Source organism: Trachurus japonicus, chromosome 14, assembly GCF_045865225.1.
Source record: "Trachurus japonicus isolate A0001 chromosome 14, Traja_1.0".
Taxonomy (NCBI): domain Eukaryota; kingdom Metazoa; phylum Chordata; class Actinopteri; order Carangiformes; family Carangidae; genus Trachurus; species Trachurus japonicus.
Window position 1 is genome coordinate 12,183,779 of NC_140920.1, and position 25,475 is coordinate 12,209,253.

The following is a 25,475-nucleotide window of genomic DNA, read 5'->3' on the forward strand; positions in this document are numbered from 1 at the left end:
TCACTGGGCCCCGGAAATATCGACATGGATGTGTTTTGTTATACAAGTTGAACTTTGGCAGCGCTGAATCTACATTTTGAGAGAGTGTCAGTGGCCTACAGCGGAGAGTGATGTATGGTTCACGAGCCATTTTAGTTTCGCTGTTTGTTGAAATAATGGTATCAACTGTATTAGACTGGAATTAGGTCAGCTGCTGGAGTCTGGGCTCGATGGCCGTCCCAGTGTGGATACGTCTCTATCTGTGCTATTTCTTTATTCAAGGCATGCTAATATTAAGTATACTGATGCCAGGGGTTGTTATGAAGGTAATATACTTATCTATTAATTAATTCTTTGTAGCTGTGATTTTTGTTGTTCTCTTTTGAAGAGTGTTACAGACGGAAGAATAATGACGTCGGTTCATTAGACTTGGTGGCAGAGAGGAGAGAGAGTCTGTGTGGTCTTGAATAGTCTCTCTGGTTCCCTGAAGTAGACATCAACATATTCCCCTGTGGTGCTTGGCTTTGGAATTAAGAGTAGTTTCAAACTACAGTGATAACATTTCTAATATCTGACATGTATGCCGCCTGCCTTCTTTTTTTTCATATGCCCAAGCAGCTGTTTCCTCCTCCCACTTTTTTCTAATTCTTATCTTCAGGCTGTATTAGAGTGCACTCCATTTTCCCATGAGTATTTTTCACTCTTATGTTCATATGTGTTGCGTGCACATTGCTGCACTGTTGGTTAATCTTATCGGAAATGTTTATCCATCAGATGCACATGTGCGTGTCTGCGTATGCACCTGCTTGCATGCATGCATTCGTCGGTATCAGAGTGTGTTGCATCACACCCAAAATCGCTAAATCATTTTGATTACGGTGCTATTTTACTTTAATAGACTCTCATCATAATCACTGAGCTCTGTAATTCTCTTTAAATTGATTGCTGTAGACAGCATGAAAACTGCTTATCTTGTATGTCTGGTTGCTGTCAAGATGCATGATTTGTCCTCCACAGTGAAATCAGATGAAGGCTGGTTTGCCCCATCTGTCCATCTCTCTGTATCTCAGACACTGCTGATCAGATTTTGAGTTTGGTTGCATCAAAGACATTTACGGTGTGTGTTACTGGTTTATTGGTGTAGTTCTGATTTCAGAAGTGTAACGGGGCGGGGCGGGCTCACAAACTAAAAGAAAGGAAAACAAACAAGAAAGTTATATGTGAATATTATTTCCTGTATTGATATACTTCAGTATAAATCATGTGATTAACACATGGTGGATCTGGTTATCAGGCTTTCCAAAACAAGTGCAGTCTAATAAAACAAATATAAATTCATGTAAAATGAGGTATCCTTGTAACGCTAACTTTTCAGAAGTTTTTATCAGTAGACACCCGATACTTACGAAAGATAAATATTATATTTGCTTCTTTACTAAAAAGCACACTTATCTATGCTGCGTTGTCTGTGACTGTTATAGAAAAGTATAGGTTCAGGAGAACACTGACTATATAGGATAACAGATGTTAGGCCATCAAAAAAAGAAAAGAAAAGGAAAAACCACACAGAGGAGTTTGCAGTGTTTTTACAGTTCTGCAGTACTGTCTGCAAGTTTTCCTCTCGGGCTGCAGGTATAATTCTACCAATCAGGGATAAGGGATGTTGCCTGAGAGGTTTTAGGTGTAATGAACCATTATGTGTATAAGAAATCAGTTAGACAAGATGATCAGTCAAATTTAATTATCTCTAATCCTTTAGTTGACTTGGTTTGATTTTGTTAAAGTATTTTAATTAATTCCATCAATTATATTCGATAACAAAGACAGCTGATGAAAACTGTTCTTCTTTTTTTTTTTACCTGCCCGGAGCTGGTAAGTGTAGTTTGAGCCCCAGCACACACACAAATTGTTTAACCTCCTGCTGCCCCGTAGCACGCGGCATGAGTCATCTGGGATCTATGATGGGCCTCTTTTCTCTTCTTGGGACACAAGTTTGACCGGCAATCCCGTCATGTCCAGTCCAACCCAGACAATAATCACTCTTCTGGGGATCAGTGGTTAGGTATCTTGGCTGTGATACGAAGGCCAGCACCAATAGGACACAGGTGGATTGAAGACAGGTACCAGCATGTGAACACACACATACAACTACGTACACCAAATACATACACACACACATACACAAACACACACACACACACAAACAAACAAACACATACACACACACTCAGCTGACCACAGATGGAGGAATTTTGATGTGGCCAGTTGCCCAGTGTGAGGTCTCCCTGTGTCTTCCTCTGTATGGACTCTCTGCCATATGGGCTATTGAGAAGGGTGAGATAAAATGGTATAAATGCTGTTTGCATGATAATGAACTTCTTTAGTAATGCTGTCTGATTTTCTGGCCTTAGATCTCTCAGATGATGCATGTACCGCCGTATATTTGTTCTTTTTGAACTCCTGTCAGGGATTTTCCTCTGCTTTCAGTGCTTGCCATATCAGACAGGGTACAACCATTTTAGCCATTACTGCTTTTGACATCATGAGTTCCCTGTGTATATCTGGGCTGTGCATACAAAACACGAGAAACGTTTTAAACAAAGGAAGATATGGAGAGAGCCACTGTGCACACTGAGCGTCAGAACGTCAGCCTAATGGGGCTTGTTTGTCCTCTGAATGCCAGATTGGTCCCCTGCCCAGGCATCAATATAGTCTACTGATGCAAGGGTGTGGATTTCCTAAAGCAGATGTCAGTGTACTTTGTCAGAGCCCCTACTTTTAAGCGGAGTATACCATGCCAGCCTGTAGCAGCAGCGAGGCCTATGCCAGCCACTGCAGGAACTGCTGCCACCCGAGAAGGGACAGGTCATGGGACTGGCAGTTTTGTGGAGGCTTCTGTGGAGTAAGGTCCTTACAAGTGGTCCCCTGAGGCAAGTTGTCATGAGTAATACGCCTATAATCCCGAGCTCATTCTTGCACATGCATTATGCTCTGCTCACATCGGCTGCTGCTGTTTGTCCCCCCACTCCCACCACCCCCACCCTCTTTGCCCCCACAAATTGTTTGTAATTTTATTTCAGAGCAAATAGGTCACTGGAAGAGCCTAACTGGAGCAGAATTAAACTCTCTAACCTGGATCAGGCTCTGACACGGTGGACAATGGTTTCCTATAGCAATGACTTTATGGGACAATGCAGCTGAATCCAAAATGGAGCCGGCGATGTGTCAACTCGTCACAATTTTGAATGTGTCTTGATTTCCCTTCGCCCAATTTGAATCTGAAAATGTGCTTTCGCTTCTGTGATCACTAACAATACGACCTACACACTCATTCCAAACTCTGGCTGCACACATTACAGTGTTTGTCAAATGACTTCAGATAGGCAAGACCTTTGAACAGGGCTATGTGAGAGAAAAGACATGGTGTCAGAGCTCAGACCATTAACTGCAGCAAAATATGAATTTGGGTTATTGTCTTTTAGGGTGAGCTGGCTTCTTGCTGTGTGGCAGATATTGCAGCTACATGTGAAATCTGAATGGAATCAGAATAGAAGTCCCATTATCTCAATAAATCTACTCCTTGCATTCAATTTCATACTACCTTCCTGACACTTAAAAGTGATTTCTCAGTAGTTTCATCATTATGTCCAGCTGACTGGAGGACTGCACTGATGAAAGCATGTTTTTGTCAGAACCTGAAATTGATTTGGACTTGACTTTTTACAGTCTAAATACATTTTTATGTTGTGTTATTGAATATAAAAAAAATTCATAGTGGAAAAAACACAGAGAAACTGAAAAAAATATATTTAAATAATAAAACACACATTTAAAAGTCTAAATAATAAAAAAGAGTGAGGCAAAAATCATAAGACATTTAGTAGAAGATTTCTTGAACAGTTTTCAGGGGCATTTTCTAAGTCCACTTCATTTTAATTGAGGTCTACACAAACTACTCAGGTCTATCTGCATGTGTATGACATGGATGAAAACCCAGATGAGTGTTCTGAATTATGCACTGAAAGAAAAGTACACACATATAAGCACACATTAGGTTCCATAAATAGTGCTTTTAACGCCATTGCTGCCACAATGTCCGGTTTTAGCACTAAGCTTGTAAAATGAATGAGTGAGCCAGTATGCCTAAGCCAGTATCCCTAAGCTTTAGATGTGCTCATGTATTACGCTAACAAAAGTGGATGGCTCTCTGTACTTAGGCAAAAATTGGATAGTACACTGCCTACTCTTGCCATGCCATCAAGTCTGGGCAACAGCATGCTGAAGCAGCAGGTTTGGAGGTGGTAATGTGTGAAACACAGGCATGAGAGTAGAAGTTTATAAAGACACATGGAGAAAAAAATTCTTAATTACCCTGGTGTCACTCATAGCTATAAAAGACACTCCTTTTAGCAGTGTCCATTGGCACTTCCATGGGATCTTGACTTGAAACTTTAAGGATAATTATGGAGGCAGAAATAGAAAGTAGTGGTACTGCTCTGCTGCTCTCAGTGGGTCTTACCCAGTCTCACCCCAGATGTGATTCGTAGAGCAGGTACAGCGATGTGCATCGGGGAGGGGGTGGCTGGCTAGGGGCCAGATCCACTTCAACCTCAGTCGGTCGGGCAGCTCAAGCCGGCATCAGAGAAAGGCCCCGGGGGTCATCTCTCCATCATAGTGTGATGGGGACCGAGAGCCGCTGAACCTCCCTCTAACTAGTGTTCTGCCCTTCAATGATGGATGGCACTTGAGGGACTGGAATTGTACTGTATGGGTCTGACATGCATTTCCTTATTTCCAGTGAGTCACAGAGGAATGAAGCCGTTCTAGCTTTAAGGCTTTCTCACAGTCAGTTGAGGATATCTTTGGATTCACTGCAGTTAAAGGACCTTACAAATTGAGAGAGCACTACATCCTGTGAAACTGAAAATGTCCTCCCCACAAGTTTAGAGAAGCAATACTTTTTTCGTGTGTGTATGCTTGTTTGTTTACAAATGGAAATGTCATCCTGGTGACTGGATCAATTCTTAATTTGCAGTTTTGTGTTGTGTTGACATGGTACATCATGCAGTCATTATACCCCAAGCTATGTAAAAAATGATTTTGTATCGCTCATGGCCAAGCATGTTTGAGTGTTATTCATTTAAGGTGACACGACTAAAAATTCTACCCCAGTTACATAAAATCATCTACATATTTTTACAGTGGTTTTGATCAATACCACATCTAAGTGATTACTTCACCAGTTCTGGAAATTTATGCATTTCAAAACTGACTTTAAAACTCAGTTTTTGATGTGAGGCATCCCTAAAGTTCCCCTTGTTCTCAAGCCAAAAGTAGAATAATTCTGAGAGAATATTGCATGACCATGTAGCTTGTTTCCACCATGAATTTCTGCTCTAATTAGAGAGCATACTTGACTTCATTGTGAAATTGTGACCAATTTTTGTTAGTTCCAAATTACAGTGCTGCGACATACCCTATCATCATTCAATTCCTTGGTCACCATTAGAGGTCAGGCTTACTTAAAGCTATTGTATGGATTTTTTTTTCACTTTACCTTTCTATCTCAGATGGTCATGTTGCAAGGCCCCACCACTTGTCACTCATCTTGATGAAGTGTCTACTTTGAGGCCGTATCTAGCCTGGAGATGAGGTACCCATCAAACATGCAGCAGCCACAGGCGCTGAAAAAACAGATGGCGAGAGCAGCCACTGTCATAAAAGAAAAAAAGTGACAGCAATGTTTACTCTTGTTGTGCATTTGCTGTATTTTTTACCACCTCTTAGTGTTTTTCTGCTTTGTTTTTGGCTCTTGATTGCCCCAATGTTGCTCACCATTAGCCACATTTACATGACACAAAGCACAGAGAATTTGTTTTAAAAAAAAAAGAAAAAAAAAAAAAACAATCTCTGTGAAAAGAGTCCTCATTTATGCCGAACAGTGAAATAGAACCACTACAACATTCAGGGTCACAGACAGACCCAGACTACTGCACTGTGTCCATGACCTCATTTACCCATCCTTTCATTAAATTTTCATTTTATTATCCCATAATGCAGTGTATGTCCTGTCCATTGATGTTATTTTAAAGTGATAAAACATTTATATTGCTCTTTTATGCCCCTTTAATACACAAGACAGCACTAAAGTGCAGGTGTAGCCCTCATTCAATTAACTAAAACACGTGGCATCCCAGATATGCCAAAGTGCCCCTGACCCACACCATAGCCCCCACCCCCGATTTATTACCATATCTTAGCAAATATTAGGTCAAGGGTGTTTTTGTGTTCAATGGTTATTTCAGTTGGAGGGTTTCAACAGCCTCAGAGTACATGAATGTTGACCCTCCGTTACCATGCCAAAGCTTATAAAAGTCAATTAGACACAAGCAGCAGAAAGCAATGAATTAGTAAGGAACAACAGGGGAAGCTGGAGTCACGCTGGCCTCAGAAGCTAAGATGATGACCCCCTGCTGCCTTCTGTGTTTTGCGTTTCCCCTTAAGTCGATATTTAAAGACTGAAATTTGCAGTTTCCCTTCCCTTAATAATTATATATTATGTTCTTGATTCCATGTGATATTTCCCCCCCTTCCTTTAATCAAAGCCTTGTCAGAAAAGCTATCATCTGGCAGAGGGTATAGAAGGCTAGAGCAGCACTGGGAGATTGCTCGGTTCTTTTCCTGTTGCCTCTCTCTGCTACACAAAAGGCAATTTTCATAATTCATCATGTTGTAAATTTGAATTGTCCTGCTCCAAATGCATAGCTCTATTGTTCAGAGCATTGTGGGCTTTCCATCTGACTGCGTTAGTATGCTGACTTTCCCAGTGAATTGTCAGTCATGCAGCAACGCTCTATCTACATACAACATTTAAATAAAGCTTTGCCTCTCCAGGGTCATTATTTAGCTGCTGTATGGGCCGCTTACATGATTCTAAAGATCAGATTTTGTGAGATTATCTCGGTGTTTCTCTATACTTGGCAGTGATGCACCCCCTGTGACTATATTATTTAAATCTCTGTGTATTAACTTTTACCACAAGTATCATATCTCTTTATATGACTTGGCCTGATGTATGCATTTTGTCTGGAATGCATCCAGACCACATACTGTAACACTTTGATATCAATCTGAGCCTGACAGCTAAGCTTTTGGTTTGAGGATATGATGTATGATCAAATGATAAAAGATGTCTTGAAACAGCTATAGCCACAGGCAAGGCTATGTGTCCTACAAAACATTGAGGCACATTGAGAATATGTCAGGGCAGAGCAGATGTGTTTAACATTCAGATGTGTATGCAGGTGTAGGCTAATTAGCAGCTAATGTTGTCCCTCACAAGTTAACCGTGTCTTACATTGCAGACCGTGGAGATCAAAGGCAGAATTAGCAAAGAGATAAGATCTTGATCGAAAGGGGAAGAACAACAAATAGATCATGGAAGACATCCGTTCTCCATGTCAATAAGATCAATGAGTGAAAGATAGTGAGCATGAAAGTGCTACACTGGAATTAACTCCACGGGGGAAATCCGAAGAGATAAATAATTCCTTCTTTGATAGTTAAAGCTGTAGATCACATGTAAAGGAGACTTTCATTTTGTTGTCAGTGAAATAAAATTAGTGATGAGTTATACCCAGATTAGTTGGCTGGTATTATCCAGTATATTCTGTACTTAATTTCATTCACCCCCCCACTGGTGTAAAGGCATACAAAAAAATCATTTTAGATTTAAATCAAGAAAGTTAATTCAGTGCAGAACTAAACGGAATCAGCATAGTGTCCAACAAATGCAGTTTAAAGCAGTAACATATGTCGACCTGAAGAGAAAAGCCCATTACTGTAATTGTTTCTAGGATAATTCAGTTTGAGAAAATTAACAGCTTAAATACAACCGACATTCACGAAAGGGCTGACTGTTTTCCTCCTGTGCTCTTAAAAATAAAATATGTTCTACCTACTGGTATGAGGCCATAGAGTTAGAAAGGGCCATACCCCTCAGATGTTAAAGCCTAAAGCAGGAAGAAAGCATCAAAGGCAGGGGCCAAGAAAGAGACATTCAGACAAGCAGGAGAAAGAAGGTTTGGGTGTGTATTTTTGGTGTTAATTTTCTCAGCTCCATCCATCTTCACTTCCAATCTCAAAGCTGTCACCAGTTTTTAAGCGAAAAACAAAGTATGTGTTTTATTGGCTAAACAGTCAGAAACAGTCTTCTACTGCTTGTTGACGTACAACTCTACTTGCAACGAGACTTAGCAAAACATGGTCAGTCAGGTTGTTAGGCTACATATGTATTTGTAACATTTTCTTAACAAGTTTGGTATGAATACCCTGTCGTCATCGTCTTTTATCTGTGTGGAGTCTTTAATGGAGTTACATTTAATGGCTAAAAGTAAATAAATAAAATAATAATCAGACTATTGAGCGTCCAGTCACAGCCCCACACTACAGGGGTTTAGTCGACTTTTCTAATTAAATCACACCCAAAACTGAAGGGGAAAAGGAAATCAGTTTTGTTGACCAAGGATATTTGAGGAATTTGTGTCCAGTTTTCAGTGGCTCTCAATGTATCTCCAGACTGCACACAGCGCCAGTAACAATGTCCAGCTGAGCGAAGATAAATCAATTACAGTCGGGAACAAAACAACAATAATGGGCACAATATGCAGGCATAGAATTATGTATGTTTAGTATATATTATTTTACATATTCTATATACAAGTCAACCAGTGGGAAACAGTGTCACGAGGTTGGAAAGTGCAAGGAGGCCTGAAATGAATACTGAGTGGATGGTTGCTTATGCATACAGTAGGTGGTCATTAACATAATGCATATGTTTACATATCTATGTACAGAATATACATGTATTTATGCCTAACAAGAGGTGTTATTATTGCACAGTGATCATTTGCCAGTATTACATGACTGGTGTAAATGTTCAACAGAGTGATGGTTTGTAGAAAGAAAGTGTTGTGTCTGGTTGATTTGGCATGTTGTGTCCTGTAACAGAGACAGGACTTAGAGCATGGTTGTGTCCAGGATGTGATGAAACATTTCTACAGAAGTGCACAGGTCCAGAAAGGAGGGCAGGTTGTGATCTTCTCTAAAGTTATCATTGCACGTTAATGCTTTTGCTTGTCTTGTCTTGTCTTGTGACCTGAATGTGTGGAGAACTGAGTTGATGTTTTGCGTTGTGAAACAGGATCAGCTCCTGAGGCAGTTTGAACTGGTACAGGAAGTAGCTACATCTTCGTTTTCATCACAGAGTAGATTGTTTCTGATCTTGGCAGATTAATGATCCTGGAAATCTAAAGGTTTCCGCAGATGACATATATATTTAAGTGCTATAGTGATGTGGTGGCAGGGGTCAGGGGAGGGGTCACCCAGAAGCCCACAGTCATCTCTACAGTCTGTCTGTACATGTTCAGGTTCAAGTTGTTGCGACCACACCGGAGGATCAGCTGTTCCACATCTTGTCCGTATGCGGATTCATCACTATCTCGGATGAGGCCGATGACTGTTGTGTCATCTGCCTTTTTCAGTGGTTTAACAGATGGGTCTCCCGAGGTGCACTTGTTTGTGTGTCGAGTGAGAACAGCAGTGGGGAGCAAACATATCCCTGGGGGGTGCCAGTGTTGACTATCTGGGTGCAGCCTCACCTGCTGCTTCTGGTCTGTCAGGAAGCTTGTGGAGGCAGGCGCAGTGAGCTGGCTGAGTTTACAGGGGAAGAAGAGCAGCAAGCTGAAGTCCACAGACAGGAGGAATCTTGTATTTGTCCCTTGAGAATTGAGGTGTTGCAGGATGTAGTGCAGTCCAATGTTGACTGCAACATCCACTGACCTATTTGTTGGTAAACTGCAGGGAGTCCGGCAAGGGGGCATGTGCTATCCTTTAGGTGGATCTGCACCAGTCTCTCAAAGGACTTCATGACCACAGACATCGGGGCAGCAGACCTGTAGTCTCTGAGTCCTGTGATGGAGGATTTCTTGGAGACTTGGACGATTGTGGAGCCTTTGAAACAGGAGGGAACTTAAAAGCTCCAGAGATCTGTTGAAGATATGAGTGAAGATGGGGGTCAGCTGGGCAGTGGAGACTTTCAGACAGGAGGGTAACACACAGTCTGGGCCGGATGCCTTCCAGAGATGGAGCAGAGATCAACAGACTCCTTTAATATGGAATAGCAGAGGTATTTTAATCCGTAGTGGGACTCTTAGTGTGTTTTCTGTATTTTTGCCTGTTTGGTGATGTGGTTTGCTCTGTTGAAGTCACCTAAAATAATCAGGAGGAAGTCTGGCTGTCTGTGTTCCACACTGATTATCTGCTCAGTCAGATATTGTAACACCTCACTAACACAGGCCTGAGGTGGGGAAAAGATGATCAGAATGAAAGGGGAGAGCCCAGACTAGGAAGAACAAGGTTCACAGTTCACGGATGAGAGTTTCTATGTTTAGACTGCACATTTTGCTCGATGCTGTGGCATATATACACCAACCTTCATTAATGTAAAAGCAGATTCCACCTCCCCTTGTTTTTCCCCATCGCACAGTTATGCACTCCGCTATGTGGAGATGAGAACCAGGCAGCTGTAATGAGCTGTCCGGGATGGATTCACAGAGCCAGCTTTCAGAGAAGCATAAGGCAGCCGAGCGTGAAAAGTCCGAGTTTGTCCTGTTGATGAGCAGTAGTTCATTCTTTTTGTTGGCGAGAGAGCAAAGATTCAGCAGGTAAATGGACAGGAGCAGCGTTTTAAGTCCCTGCTGTCTTAACTTCACCGGCGTACTTTCCCTGCCTGTGTCTCCTCTACGCTCCGTAGAGAGTTGATGCTCCACTGACCAAAATCCCCACAAAACTTTCTGTGTACTATGAACATAGGTGAAACATTGTGTAACGCGGCCTGTCAGATGTTCAGCGCTTCATAATTAGGAAATGTGTGGTTTCTTATTTCAGGAGTAAGAGAAAGAGGGGAGGAGGAGAAGGAGCAGAGTGGGCCTAAATGTAATTATGCAGCCAAGTTATCACTTGACTACCAGTGATATAAGATTACAAAAACAGTAAAAACATGTTGTATATGCAGTAATTGTCCTGATTATTCAATTGTTTAATTACATGTTGTCATATCACAAATTACGATTGTATCTCAATGGCCCATGACAAAAGATTGATATTGTACGCATACTATATGTACACAATATACAAACTACATAAACCAACCACTAAAAGTACTAATACTATGTTTTTCCAAGCCAGCATCTCGTGTGAAGTATTACACTCTGCATCAACAGAGTTTTGGCCCACAGTAAAGATTTAAATGAACAGCATTAATAAAATACCTGCATTGGCCCAAGGAACAAATGCAAATTTCTAAATTTAGGCGCTGATGTCTAACTAATGCGTTTCAACCTCAACATGCACATTCCACTCTGAGTCCCTGAAGCCCTCTCTGCATGAATATGAGATTGAACACAGCATATAGAGTAATGCTGTTTATTATCCAAGCTGACTGCTCCAATGAAAGATTTAGGTAAAATGATGTGGGCATCTTTTCTTGTCAAGGTAAAGTTATCTTCAACAGTCGGTCTATGGTCAAGACATAATATACCGCAGGCTGGATGGATAGGTGATTTTCTCCATCTGTATTTATTCATTAAATAAATATTGATTTTTATTAACATATCAAATGTATTTTGTGTTTCACTGCAGTGCCATTTATTAACTGTAGACACAAAGTGGAGCCAGCACTATAATCACAAATGTTTGTGACTGACTGAGTCACTGAGTGACATTGAGTTGATTGATCATAGTTCCACCATTGGTCAGCTTAATGCCACTTTACTTGTTTGAGTTAGAATTTCCCCAGTGGCCATCTCTCTTTCACAATGAATTGTTGCAGACAGTTTGTACTTGGGTATTTGCGTTCACAGCATGCAGTGTTGTCAACTTTTTATATTTGTCTCTAGATTTAGAGAACTTTTTTGTTTTTTAAGTTGCTAAATCTACCTAACCTTTTCTGGAAAACTCTTGTTATTGGGGGGAGTCACCAGTGACGATCTCTCTACAGTATCTCCCTATATGTCTAGTGGCAAAGAGGTGGAGCAGCAGTTTGTTACCCAGAGGGAGGCTGCACATCATGTGAGAGACAAAACAAGGCAGATATTCTGGTGCTTTTAACTCTCTCCCTGAGAAACCATTTCATAAGTAAATACAGCTGAAAACACAGCACAGTCTGTGTCTTTAATTTATTAGTTTGGTGATGTTGTCAGACGACATTGCGGTTATAAAGTCAGGATCTGAGCAGCGGCACAGCAGCAGTTTGGAAATGTCTTGGAAGTTAACATGTGTCTTAATGGACTGCATTAGAGTCACTATTTCAAACTTGTTCAGTTTTCTGACAACAGAACCAAAAACATATAAATGAGAAGAGTTTTATTGAGAATTCAGCTGTATTAAAATACTGTGTATGTGAGAATAGAGAATAGAATAGGGGAGAAGTAAAGGGCTGTAACCAGCAGATATAAGGCAGAATGCAGATAGGACGTGACAGTGTCCGTTGTTTACAGATATTCCGAAACCATTTTTAACTACAGCCTCTATTTTGCACATTGATCATATACGTACAATCCAGCTATATGGTGGGTGTTGACCAAGTGTTCTTTTTTTAAAATCCAATCAATCAAGGAACAGTCTTGAAACTGGACGTGGATAATAATCAAAAGCCTGAATCCTTTATGTTCAAGAGAAATAATTTATTTTTATATATTTATTTATTCCTTTGGTTTTGCATTGGCAGCTGCAAGCTGATCAATACCCTGTTGTTAAAGTTCACAATGCAATTTCCAGTCAGTAATTGGCCAGCGAGCCTGACATATTGTTGTGGGCAGAGGCATGAAGCTGTTCTCCACACAAGCATTCCACAAACACCTCCGTGTGCCAACAAACGATTATATTACTTACAAAAGCAACTATATTATGTTTTAGTCCTGTTTCCTCACATTTCCTCACCAAGGTTTTGAATCTATTTTATCCGACAATGCCTTGTGCGTGTCACAGTTTGACAAAGCCTTAGTATTGGTTGACATATCACACCGCATATCAACTTCTCAATTGGAGGAGCTGGTGCATAGCGTGATCTGTCAGCAGGTGCTAAGGCTTTGTCAAATGCAGTGATACAAAAGGCAGTCTTCAAATAAAGGAACTCTGAGACAAAATGGTGGATGGTGAGAGAACTGACAGGAGGTGTAGCATCACCCACTGAACCATCTACAGCGGCTTTCCCTGACAGGCCTCTGGCCGACATGTCCACTCATCAGCCTTTGTCAGCAAGAGGCTCGCCTGCTCAAGAAGCCGAACATTCAGACCTTACTGAATCTGTGAAGGAGACTCTGACTCATGTTCCTTAAACTTTGGTACCAAATTCTTACCCTGGCATCATCTTCTGTAGACAGTTTAGCTCAACGTTTAACCATTTACTCTACACCCGGAGACCAAAAAGACACTTATTCATCTCTATAGAAAGTGAATGCATTATTACCATATTTGTTTTCAAACTAAAGACACAAAAACATTAATTAACATGCATTTATCATAGACTTTAAAAAGAAAACTTGTCTGACAAGATTATCTGCGAAGGCAAGTGATGCTGTGCACATAGCATGCTTTAAAATTAATTGCCATACCAATTACCTGCAGAATAACACCGCAGGGTTGCACCTAGATGGTTAACTGCAGCTATTTCTCACATCTTACTTTCTGTAAAGGCAAGGTGACAACGCCTTCAAGCCTACACATTGTAATTTTGCTCCTGAGATGTGAGAGTGTGCATCTAAGGTTTGTATTCCATTGCACTGAGCAAGGAAAATGTGCATGTCAACACTATGTTTGTGTGCTTGTAGCAAGTTTTCCTCCCTTAAAAATGCTCCTCTGGAGGAAAAAAAGGATTGTTTTGGTAGCTTCTGCTTACTGTGAGAAAGTGTTCTGAGCACTTGAATAACAAGACTTGACATGTCATAGCTAAAGAAATACAAAACCCTCTTTTTTTTTCGTCTTGTTTTTCTTCACGGAGGATGACAACCACAGACTACATTCACACAGTTATTATACTGATAGCCAGCACTAGACACTAATGTCTGCTCAGATGTGGGATATTTCTTCTTTTTCCTTTTGTTTCCTTGAACTTGTTAGTCATTTACCACGTAAACTGTTTGCAGGGGCCGAGAATATACCATTAATATCACTCACACACTCCCAAACGATAGTGGCTGTTTTTCCCCGTTATCCCTCCATGAGGTGTGGGTCTCTCATATTTGTTCGCCATCGATCATAGCAGTGTGGCACACACGCTGGAAAGCAGCCGGTGGGGAGAGGCTGCAATCAAACAGAGAGGAGCAGTGTGAAATCTCAGGAAGAGGCAGCTTCCCCCATGCCCGTGGGCAGGGGATCAGACGATGAGGAAGCCTGCCTCAGACACTCAACACCTCCCACTGGCACACTGATGCAAGCTGCATGCAAACCCACCCCTCACATGTATCTGTCAGCCGGGGGGTTAAGCTCTGTGTGTACCCCCACTCTGTAACTGCACTGTGCATGTTATGCTACTGCATTGGAGGTGCTTTTAGAAGCTTTGCTAGGCTTCAGTGTGACTCGCTGATGTGCTACTTTAGGAGAAAGAAGGTGGAAATTACAGTCTTGTGTTTTTTTTTTTGTCACGATATTGCTTTAAGCAAGCATTAGGGACTGACCCAATATAAAAAAAAGGAGAAAGGTGTAGGTGCAATCTATCCCCAAGACTAGAAGAGAAGAATGCTGGTGTGCACAGAGGAAGAAATGTCATTGAGTCACTGCTCTTCAAAACCAAATCACAAGCTCTCTAAATCCAGTCAGCCTGTTCCAGCCACTGGCATAATAGTGCTGTGGTTTGCCCATCTGTTCTCCATTGTCCACCTTGGCTCGCCATCCATGACATACAAGACTATAAACTCTAAAGGGTTTGTTCCAGACTGTGAGCAGATTTATTTCAGGTATAGGTAGAAAACAGGTTTGAGTGGGTGAGAAAATACCAATTTTCCCACCGTGCCTTTGGCTGCTCCTTCACCTCATGGTTGACTCATTTGCTTTATCATGTCCTGCAAATATTCAAACAATGATCGTTGTAGCTTTGAGTGGGAGTGTGCTTTTGATGTGCGAGCAGACAGTACAGTATTCTGCCACACTGTAAGTGGGTACTACAGCTACAGATGGCTAATGGCCACAGCAAAAGCCAGACACAAAAGTATAATTATCAGTATTGATTTTTTTGTGGAGATGGATTTGAGTGTGACAGAAAGGTCAGCGCAAGCAAATGTTCAAACTTGCGCTTTCACAAATGATACACCCTATCATAACATGCTGCCGTAACAACAATAAACAATTTATTATTATTTCATGTTGAAAGACTGTTGCGAGCTGACCTGTGTGAGGGGGAATTATATGCACTATAGAACACAAACAACAGCATGTAAAAACAATTACTCCAACATGACAGGTTGTAGTGGAATGCAGACCTCTTATTTGTTAAATTGTCTGGTAAGAACACACAATGTGTCAAACCTACCTTATAAATAAAACCATATAAAATTTAGATTAAACACTACCAGACAAGGTAATGGCCTACTAAAATAGCTGGCATTAGAGAGTTTTTTTTCTTCTTTTTCTCCTTGATGACGTACGATATGTGCTTTGGCACCATTGGAAGAAAATGGCAGACTTTGGCAAGCTAGACGGTGTATTTAGCTGTCATTGCTGATTTTCTGGCCCTTGATGATGATGAGCACGGTTCAGTATGTGCCTTAATTCCTGTCACCGGTGCATGGTATCATTTTACATGTTTTCTTTTATCTGGCATTCCATTAAGCAAGTCCAAATTATATTTTCTCAAAACACAGTCGACCTAAAGTCAATTGCCAACCCCACCGTCAGTGAAGATGTGGCAATCAGTGTTAATCTTTGTGCCTTTTATCTTTTTTTTTTTTAGGGGACTGAATTGGAATAAATAGGCAAACTGTGGCTAACTGTGAGTTCACCATTCATGTGTGCATGCCAACCCCTATGGCATGCACACGTATAAAAGCAATTTATCATTCACAAAGAAAGAAATAGTGTTGTAAAAAAAAAAAGACCTGTGTAAATGTACCTTTTTTTCCCTCCATAGACTGATTTGTGGTTGTGGATCTAATTTTACACGAGGCCGCTTGGTGTGGCATAAACCTCCTGGAAGCTGTGGAGAGGTTTTAATCAAGTGTGAAATCCTTTTGGAGTAGATGCCTACACGACTGTGCTTGTGCTTAGAAGCGTACTCCTCAACCCTCTCCCCAAGTCTCTTCCCATGAACATCTTTTGTAGCAAGAGTCCATTTCACTGCAGTGATGCATACAGACAACGCTCTTAGCGGAGCTGAGAAAATGAAACTCCCATCATCATGCATCAGGCAGTGCACACACACACATACACGCACACACACATACTCATGCCTGGGTTGCTTGTCTTTTCTCAAAGCTCCAAATTCAGTTTCTTCTTTCCTAATCAAGCATTAAAATGTAGTTCATTCATTTGAAAAGAATCTTAGTTCACTGGCACTGGCCTCGTAAACAGAGTTTGCCACTTAAGCATAATGATATAATTAAGCACAAGGGGGGCAGAACATTGTTCAATGGTGAAGTAAATGTATTAAAAAGCCTAAACATCCAGCTATTTAGGATTCCAGGAACAATGAGATTAGCTACCACAATAGATCAAGCCATGCATTCTTCCTCTCCAATTATTATTATTTTAATAAACATTGGGACAATTGTGTGTGGATTATCCATGAGTAATGAATATTTTAGACATTAATAAGGTAAATGAATTCGGAGCAAATAACTTTCATTATTTTTCATTATAGGTAGTTTCATTTCATTTTAAGTTATGCCTAACAGACAAGCTTGTCTCACTTTGCCATGTGAATGACTGAGGCCTTGGTGGGCCAGATGCAGTTTTTCCAGCCTCAGAGGTCTGACATTTTGTGGGATAATTATGTTGCCAGTGGTCATGAGTACAATACTGATGGTATGTCTCATAGGCTTACTGTCAAGCTGGCATTTTCTCTATTAGCTGTGAACTCTCACCACCACCTCTAATACGTCATCTCTTGTGGTTGCATCATTCACATGCAGCAACATCTTTCTGCTTGTTGTGTGTGCAGCGCCGAGCCTCCACCGCTTACCCCGTGAATACATTTTCTCTCTCTTCTTCTTTTTTTTTTTTTCTTCACACACTGTCCAACCGCCACAAAACGAGACAGCGCATCTGTGATGGACGTGTTCCTTCACGGTGTGGACAACGTTGTGGCACTACAGTAATGCATTAATCACAGTAATCAAAACTTTACATGCAGGGGACATCACACACTCACGGATCTTAGTTGTCTGTTCCTCTCTTCACAGACATTGATTTGGCTGTCCTAGACCTAGACTGAGGGGGATAACAAAGATAAATTGAGTGGTATTTCCATTTAATCTTGGCTGTATGTTTAGCTTGTCAACAGGTGGACTGCTTAACAAGTCTATTGTTTGCCAGCTGCACAATTCCGGTAAACAAATACATGGGTTTCTGGGTGCAGCCTTACTTTCACAAGCCCTATCATCTGTTTGAGAGATAGTTGAGGCAAACTTATTTTGGAGCTTTCACAGATTGTACATTAAAACGAGGTCACTGGGTCATGGACCCATTTATTTAATTAGGAACAGTTGAATAAAAAATGGATGATAATCAGGCGCGGGGAACTCATTTCAGCTCTGTCAATCAATAACTCATTCAGCAGTGGTTTTGCCCAAAGGGACCGAGCCCGTCCCTTTGTACCCGAATTCTGCTTGCCTACAGCATGCGTGTCTGTAGTATTCTGTCCGTCCCTGTAGTCCTTATTCCATGGTGACGTGTATCTGGAGCACCATTCAGAGCTCGCAAATAGAAATCAATATGTTGTTTTTGATCATGTTAACAATACGGTGATATACTGTATTACAGAATACCAGACAACCTGCTGTTGTATACTTCTTAATGACATAGACACAGCATGCTATCTCCTGAATGTATCACATCAGCTTGTGGACTACACACACAGAAGCGCTCATTACACAGTGCATAGCAACAGCTACATAGCAACTGCTGCTGACTGCTTAGCAACAGCTGCAAAGACCTCAAGGAGGGGGGTGGATTCATGGGGTGTTTCAGATGACACCATTTCTATTCACAAATGCCTTTTTATGACTTTTTCTTCTTCTTTTATGAATGTTGCACCGATCTTTATTTCACTATGCAGCTCTCTCTGATGGTGTGGTTTTCTCTCTCCTGCCCACAGATATCCGCTCCCTCCCTGATGTGGCAATGACCGGAAACTGTACAACAGAGTGCAGCGAATTGGGCCACTCAGACGCCTGCTGGATGCCCGGGCATCCCTCCCCCGTACGCAAGACCAGGAACCCCCCGAAACTCTCCACCTTCGTGCCTTACCAGGAGAGAGGGAGCCTGGGACGCCTGGCAAACGGTAACGTCAGGCTGGGTGGCGAGGAGCACCGGTCGCGCCTTCCGCCCTCCCGCAGTGCCTATTCCAGCAGCGGTCATGACGCCAGTCAGGACTGCCCCTTGGAGGAGATGCCCCTGAGCGTAGCCTCTGAGTTCCCACCCACCTCCCCATCTGCCCACACTCCAAAAAGAGAAATTTACCTGTGAGAATTATCATCATCTGATTGGTGCACAAATGAGGAAAGTTACACCCACTTGGGAAAGAGAAACAGGCCGTCCACACACTAAAGCCAATACCCGTTAACAGTAGGCTGTGACTCATTCAATCACTGGCATGAACACTTGTTTTTGTCATTTCCTCCTTAAATTATTAATTTATTAGCATATTTATTGAGAATTCCACAAAGTTAATTGAAGCACTCACTGATTTATTTATACGAAATCTTGAAGGATAAAATTCAAACAGATCAAAAGGAAGTGCAGATTGGTAATTGCTACTTTAGTAGTAAGTAATTATTGTTGTAGTTAGCCAAGTCCCATTCTGTGAAGTGATCTCTTGAATTTGAAAGTTGTGATCAGTGCTCTTGTGCCATTTTTAGATATAATTTACTAGACAGCCAGTCAGGCCCTATGAAAAGGTGATTTTAGACTTTTGACTAACAATCAAATGAAACAGTCTTATCTTAATGTACAGTGCTGTAAATACATTTGAATGGTGTGTTCTACATATATTTTTGTCTGGCATAAGCTGAAAAAAAAATTGCCTCAGAATTTTAGCATATTTAAGCTTTTCTTTGCTGCTGCTGTTCAAACTTGATTGAAACCATCTCTAGAAGTGGAGCTTGATATTGTGGAAGGCATTTGTCAGCTCCACGCAATCACACACACCTTCGACCCCTAATCATGGTAGAATGGCCTTTACCTCTGCTCCCTGTAGAGCGCTGCCACTGGTGGAGAAAGCTGTGTGGCAACATTTAAACTGACATTATGTTCCACTGACTCTCAGCACTGTGACCTATCGTTCATCATGAAAACGGTTGACTTGGCCACAGTAACCCCGGAGTCACAATGACCAAACGCAGAGTACTCACCAGACACATTATGATTGGCTTTTCTTATAAAACCTTGTGACTCACTGTGTTGATGAAATCATACCAGTGTACCAGTTTAAAACACTTCTCTCTATTATGACAATCAGACAGGCTCTGCGTGTAACACGATGCTTTCCTCTGAAGCTCTCGGCCCTTTTCCCTCCTGATCTATAGGAACTTCAGCAGATCTGATGAATGCACAAATTATTTACATGAAAAGGCACTTCGGTGTTGAGAGCCACTGGAGAGGTGGAGTACTTTTGGAGGTTGATATCACGCTGATGTAAACTATACGAGTGCTCTACATTCAGGGTACTTTCTTTGTTTTTCAAAATGTCAGCTCTCACTAGATATGTACTTCTTCAGAGGTGAATTCAATGCTCAAAGCACTTATAGAAACTACCTAACAAAAAGATGCGTTTCAAGAAATCTCAAGAGTTGTTGTCAATAAGATGATGTGTTTTACATAAAAACTTCACAACATTGATAAATATAATATCTGCAAATGCAGGAAAAAGTCTAAACATCGGTTTAGAGTAGGAGTTGGGCATGATTTACTGCAACTCCATTTGATGATGATTTCCTTTGTATTGAGGACAACATGCTTAATAAGTTATTAGGCATTTTTCCTCCTCTGGCTATTGAACAGAGAATAAAAAATAGGGCATGCCTGTGGGCTTCCTTTATCTTTACAAAGATTTTCCAAGCAAATCTGAAGGATATGTGTGAAGGACACTATATATTAGTCGGTAATTGGATGTTAATGATGACTACACTAGCCTGCCTTACAACATCATAGAGCTGGCCAGTGTTGTTGACTTATACATTGATTTGATTCGATTTGTAGATACCTTTCACCTCTGCAGAGTATTTCCATAGTGAGATTGTGTCTCTGAGTAAGGGTGCAAGAGCCGAAAATGGACATTTCCTAATTAGGGTGAGTAATGAGTCCTGAGCTAGGGCATGTGTGAGCACACCCCCAGGACAAGGCACCCACCAGATAATGCAAATCCACCCGCAGAGCCACAATCAGTTAAAGGGGGTATTTTTATCAGCACTTACCTCATCATGCTGCCATTGAAAACTGCATTTAGAATAATTAAACTGAAAACATATGGAAATTACTGGACATGGCCATGATTAAATAAGGTGGGCGATTATCCTGCCTTGAGGGGGAGAAAGCACATTATGCCGTTTTCAAAGCCATTTAGTGACTGAAATAAAATTCAAACAACAGCCATGATACACTGTGATTAAACCCCCACGGCTCCCCCGAGCACCCCTCTCAGAGCTGTGGATAGCCGCTTCATGAACTGAAAGCAGCGGGTAAGATCACTGACCTGGAATTAATGACAAGTGAGAAAGATAGCACTGAGTGATAAAACCAATGTCACATAGCCTCAATCATAACTTTATCTATTTAAATGCTTTGACTTAATTCTGATTCACAACTGCTTCACATCCAGATTTATCTCTGGGGTTAACCTGATTCCAGCCTGAGTACTCTTTATCGCGTCAGTGAATCTGGAACGTATCTTCAGATATGTCTCTTTGATCACCACTGCATTAATTAATGGGGGTAACTCTTAGCAGATAAGTCGTGATGGTTGGTTGTTGCACCAAATGGTACTGTATGACAGGAGTTTGATTGAAGTCCCTCTGCAAAAACAAAATCAAGGCTGAGCTTGCCCCCTCCTCCCCTCTCTTTTCGTGATGAGTCGGACTCTCACTCCAGCCAATAATGACCTCCTGCTACTCAGCCCTGGAACAATATATCACCAGGTTTGACCTTTCTTTTGAACTCATGCTGAATGAACTTCTCTCTCAAACACAGAAGGGTTCTTCTTGATCTAAGTAAGAGGACATCATGAAGCACCTAAATACACTCAAAAGTATGTTAAATAATGTTTAATTTGTACTTAACATTGATTTAATGTTGGATTCACTAGTATCTTTTGCCTCTCTGTAGTGTGTATTGTATGGTGATCATTTATGTGGACAGATGGACAAATTACTGTACTGAAATTGGCAAGGGATTCTTTTCTTACTGATCAAAGACTCTTAGCAAACTGGTTGTGTGAAAAAATAAAGAAATCCGTTGGTGGTGTAGTGTACATAGATCTCCACAACCATGTCTGCTGTCAGGCAGGCTATGATTTTAGCATGAATTCCAAAGATAATTGGTAGAAACTGTTTACTCTTTTTTCTTTTATTTTACTTTATGAAATGTCAGTGCTGGTTCATATTCAAAAAGCCCTCTCCCTAACGAACTGAAATTAACTGAACATTTCATCTTTTTCACAGTTCATCTAGAACAAAGACAATTGCCTTGAAAATATGTCTTTGCAAGAGAGAATCTAGTTGTTATCCTAATTGTTGGTATATTTATATAGGATAAAATGCTTGTGATGCCATGTTTTTGTACAGTTTTATGTACATACAAGTGAAGCTTTCTAAAAGTTCTGAGAAAAGCCGATGGCATATAAAAATTGTAACATGTTTTCTTGAGATGTGCACATCTTGCCTTGGTTGGATTGACCTTTGCTGAGTCAGTGTGAATGTGGCCGTTCTATGCCTGCACTGTAGTCATTCACCGGCTCCCACCTCCTGAGGACTTAATCAGTTTTTATGTTTATCGTGAACAGTGGATTGTCTTATCTTACCAGTTTGTTAAACTCCTGTGTTCTGCTTTGTTCTGTTTTCGCATGTTGACAAATTCTCTTGTAATACTGTAAGTCCTCATGAACTTTGTAATAAAATCACTGCAGGGAAAAAATGAATGCTGTCAGTGTTTTCTTTGTTTTCTATTATTATTCATCGCTTTTGAGTGTTAAACAAGGTTTTGGTTGTTACATTTTTATAAGAGGCTTTGCAGCCTTGGAGCTACATTGTGTAAAATGTGTTTCACTCTAGGACCAAGGCTCATTAAGAAGAACTAGTATTCTTGTCATGTGGGGAACAGAGCTTCATTTCTAAGTCAGGAGGCTCCAGAATGTTGAGAGGGAAGAGTTCCAGGGCTTCAAGTGCGAGAGTCCCAGGACCTGTGCTCACCACTTCAACTAGAAAACAATGAGCCAGAAGTACATGGTCCCCACCATGCACTTAAGCTGATACGGAACATTTCTTTAAAGCGCTGATGAGCTGCCCGTTGCTGCACATTTAGTGCACGCTGCCGCCGACAGGGAGTCTGTCTTGTGATGTTAATTCTGAGATGTCTAAGTGCCTTTTCTTAAAGACAGAGAGGAAAGATTTTTTTAATGGACAATGAGCCATCATTGAAAGCATTCAGTGAAAGGGGAACTCTTTCTATGACTGAATGTTCACATTGTGCATCTCTTCTCTGTTTGATCATTAGCACATAAACTGTGATGTTAACTGACTTAATCATCGTTGCACAGATACCATATTATTTAATCATCTGTGAACTACAGTTACATGAGGATGATGAGTTTCCAGCCTGTTTCACAAACATTATCCAAGTAACTCATTATTAATATGCCTCTGCTGTATATTCTCTCTCACATGATGAGAGACCACACACCACTACACCTATTACTCCTCAGGGGACATTTGAAGACAGGTCTAATTTAAATTCATTTGGAGTATAAATATGTCCTCTATAATCATTATAATGCCAGCCAACGCATATTTGTAATACTACAAGATAAGATAAGGTATCAGTCAAGGTCTGGTCACTTCCAAAATCCAAGTAAAGAAATCTCAAGACAGTGTTTTAATTGAACGATCAGCAAAGCGTCTGCAGCCTTGCTAGCAGCTCCGAGGAACAGACCTGATCTCTTAGACTTAAAAAGACCCAAAAATAGATTTTTAATATTAATCAATCGCTGAGAAAATAGTAAGTGGCCTGAATATGGTGTCAGAATAAAAGTCTTAAGCAAAGTACAGTGTAGCCCAGAGCAATTTAATCAGTCATAAAGAATGTGTAAATGTGCAAATACACTTGAAATAAATACACTCACATTTTAAAATAAGCTCTAAATAAATATCCTTGTTCTTTTTTTAAAAAAAAGATAAATTTGATAAATTCATATGTCTCAAAATTGTTTCAAAAGATTAGAGCTTGTTGACAAGCAGGGTAGCCAATCAAATGACTACTGGTAGCCTACGTCATGCTGGTCAACAGGAACAGGTGAGCTGACGCACCTGCAAAAAAAAAAAAAAAGCTGACGCACCTGCGCACCAGCAGAAGCAGAGAGACCAGACCACCATGCGTTTCCATGGGAGGGATGGAGGTCTGACCCGCCTTCTTCGTGGCCTCTAGGCTGGCTCTATTCATTCCTCGGTGAGTTGCATTTTACCAACTCTTGGATGTTGTAGTAAGCTGTGTCGTACATTTTCGCCATCGAACGCCATTATCTATGCTAGAAAAAACGCTCACAAGCAATGTCTGTTGGCCAAATGCTAATTTTCGTGTAGACCTAATGGGCCTATGCTAATAATGTTGCGCTAGCTGCTGGAGCGCTAATTGCTCAAATTTAAAATGTGTTAATGACTTTGAAATCTTGTATGATAGTGGGTTTAAGAAACACTAGAGAAACAAGACATCTTCTGACTTGTATGGTGTGTTGTTTGAAGCATTATTTTGCTATTTGTGTTGACTTCTGTAGCTCTCTGCTGGCTCAATTGGACAAACTGATCCTAATCCAGGTGTGTTTGACCGTTGATGTAAGGTCAGACACACCTGGATTAATCAGTTTGTCCAATAATGTAAGACAGGAAATAAAGGAGCTGGCTAAAGTTCAGGAAGTAGTGGAGCTGTGCATAAAGCCTATTTAGTCCAGTAATCCAGTGCTAATGCTAGTATTTCTGCAGTTCATTAGAGTTGAATACTTTGAACAGGGTTTCCCTCAGAAAACTTGTTTAGCCAGGTGGCAGGGTGTCCCACCGACCGGCCCACTGCGACCAAGCATGTTTTATGTGACAGGACCTGACAGATTTAGGCCTAGTAGAATTTAGAAGGTGTGATTCCCTAATGCCTTGCCAGGAACTACAATATCTAATCAATGATTTTATGGGACCTCTTATTGGCCTCTTGTGAATCTAAAAAAAAAAGTAGTGAATCTAAAAAAAAGTAGTAGCTAGTATAACACAACATTTTTGATAGTATTTTTAAAACTTTGTCAACACCACAAAATATGTTTTAATCATTTTCTTCTTGACATTTGGAGAAGTAATCACAGCCGGTAGCTTGGCAAGATCCAACAAGGCTACATAATGGTGGTTTCAGAAGCCAATAAAGGCATTTCAAACCAATAATTACTGCCTCATGCTTAATCACTGAAACATGAAAACACATTGCATGCTAACTATTTGGATATTTCAAAATAAATTAATTCGAACATATTTACATTTAAAACAATGTGACATTTACTTTTGCTTCTGTGTGCTGCCATATCAATGCTGGTGCGATGACCCAATGCGCATTTAGGACACCTTGCCTGTATGGAACTTGGCGTTTTCACACAGGCAATGTTGTTTTGGTCGCCCCAGTTGAACTTTGGGCCCAAGTGCGTATGGGTCAGTGTGAACATTACAGTTGAACTTCGGTGTGGTTCGTTTGTGAGTATGCGACCAGAGTTTAATTTTTAAAATAGGGAGTCATGGTAAACATGATCTATGTGTCTTTTTCCATTCAGTTGTCATGGAAACATGACACTGCCAGTTGTGCGGCTTTGGACCAGAGTGAAAGCAAACATGTGAGGTACCATCTCGGCTCGCAGAAGTAGAAGTTGGCTGCTCTGACACTGCAGGGGAGGAAGTGCTAATAGCTATGCTAGCTGGCTGTGCCTCATCGAGCTGTGGCTCGGCTAACGGTAACAAGGTCGACTCGGTGCATTCCTCTCGTTTAATTGG

The 25,475-nt window shown here is 40.9% G+C and overlaps 1 protein-coding gene across 1 annotated transcript in view; it reads left to right on the forward strand.

The window, feature by feature from the left end:
• pcdh1a (protocadherin 1a) overlaps positions 1-22,381 on the forward strand; it is an 87,495-nt gene extending 65,114 nt beyond the window's left edge. Inside the window, exon 5 of the mRNA XM_085797547.1 lies at positions 18,347-22,381. Within this exon, the coding sequence (XP_085653673.1) occupies positions 18,347-18,717 (371 nt within the window). The 3' untranslated portion in view covers positions 18,718-22,381. The remainder of the gene's footprint in view (positions 1-18,346) is intronic.
• The last annotated feature ends 3,094 nt before the right edge of the window (positions 22,382-25,475 follow it).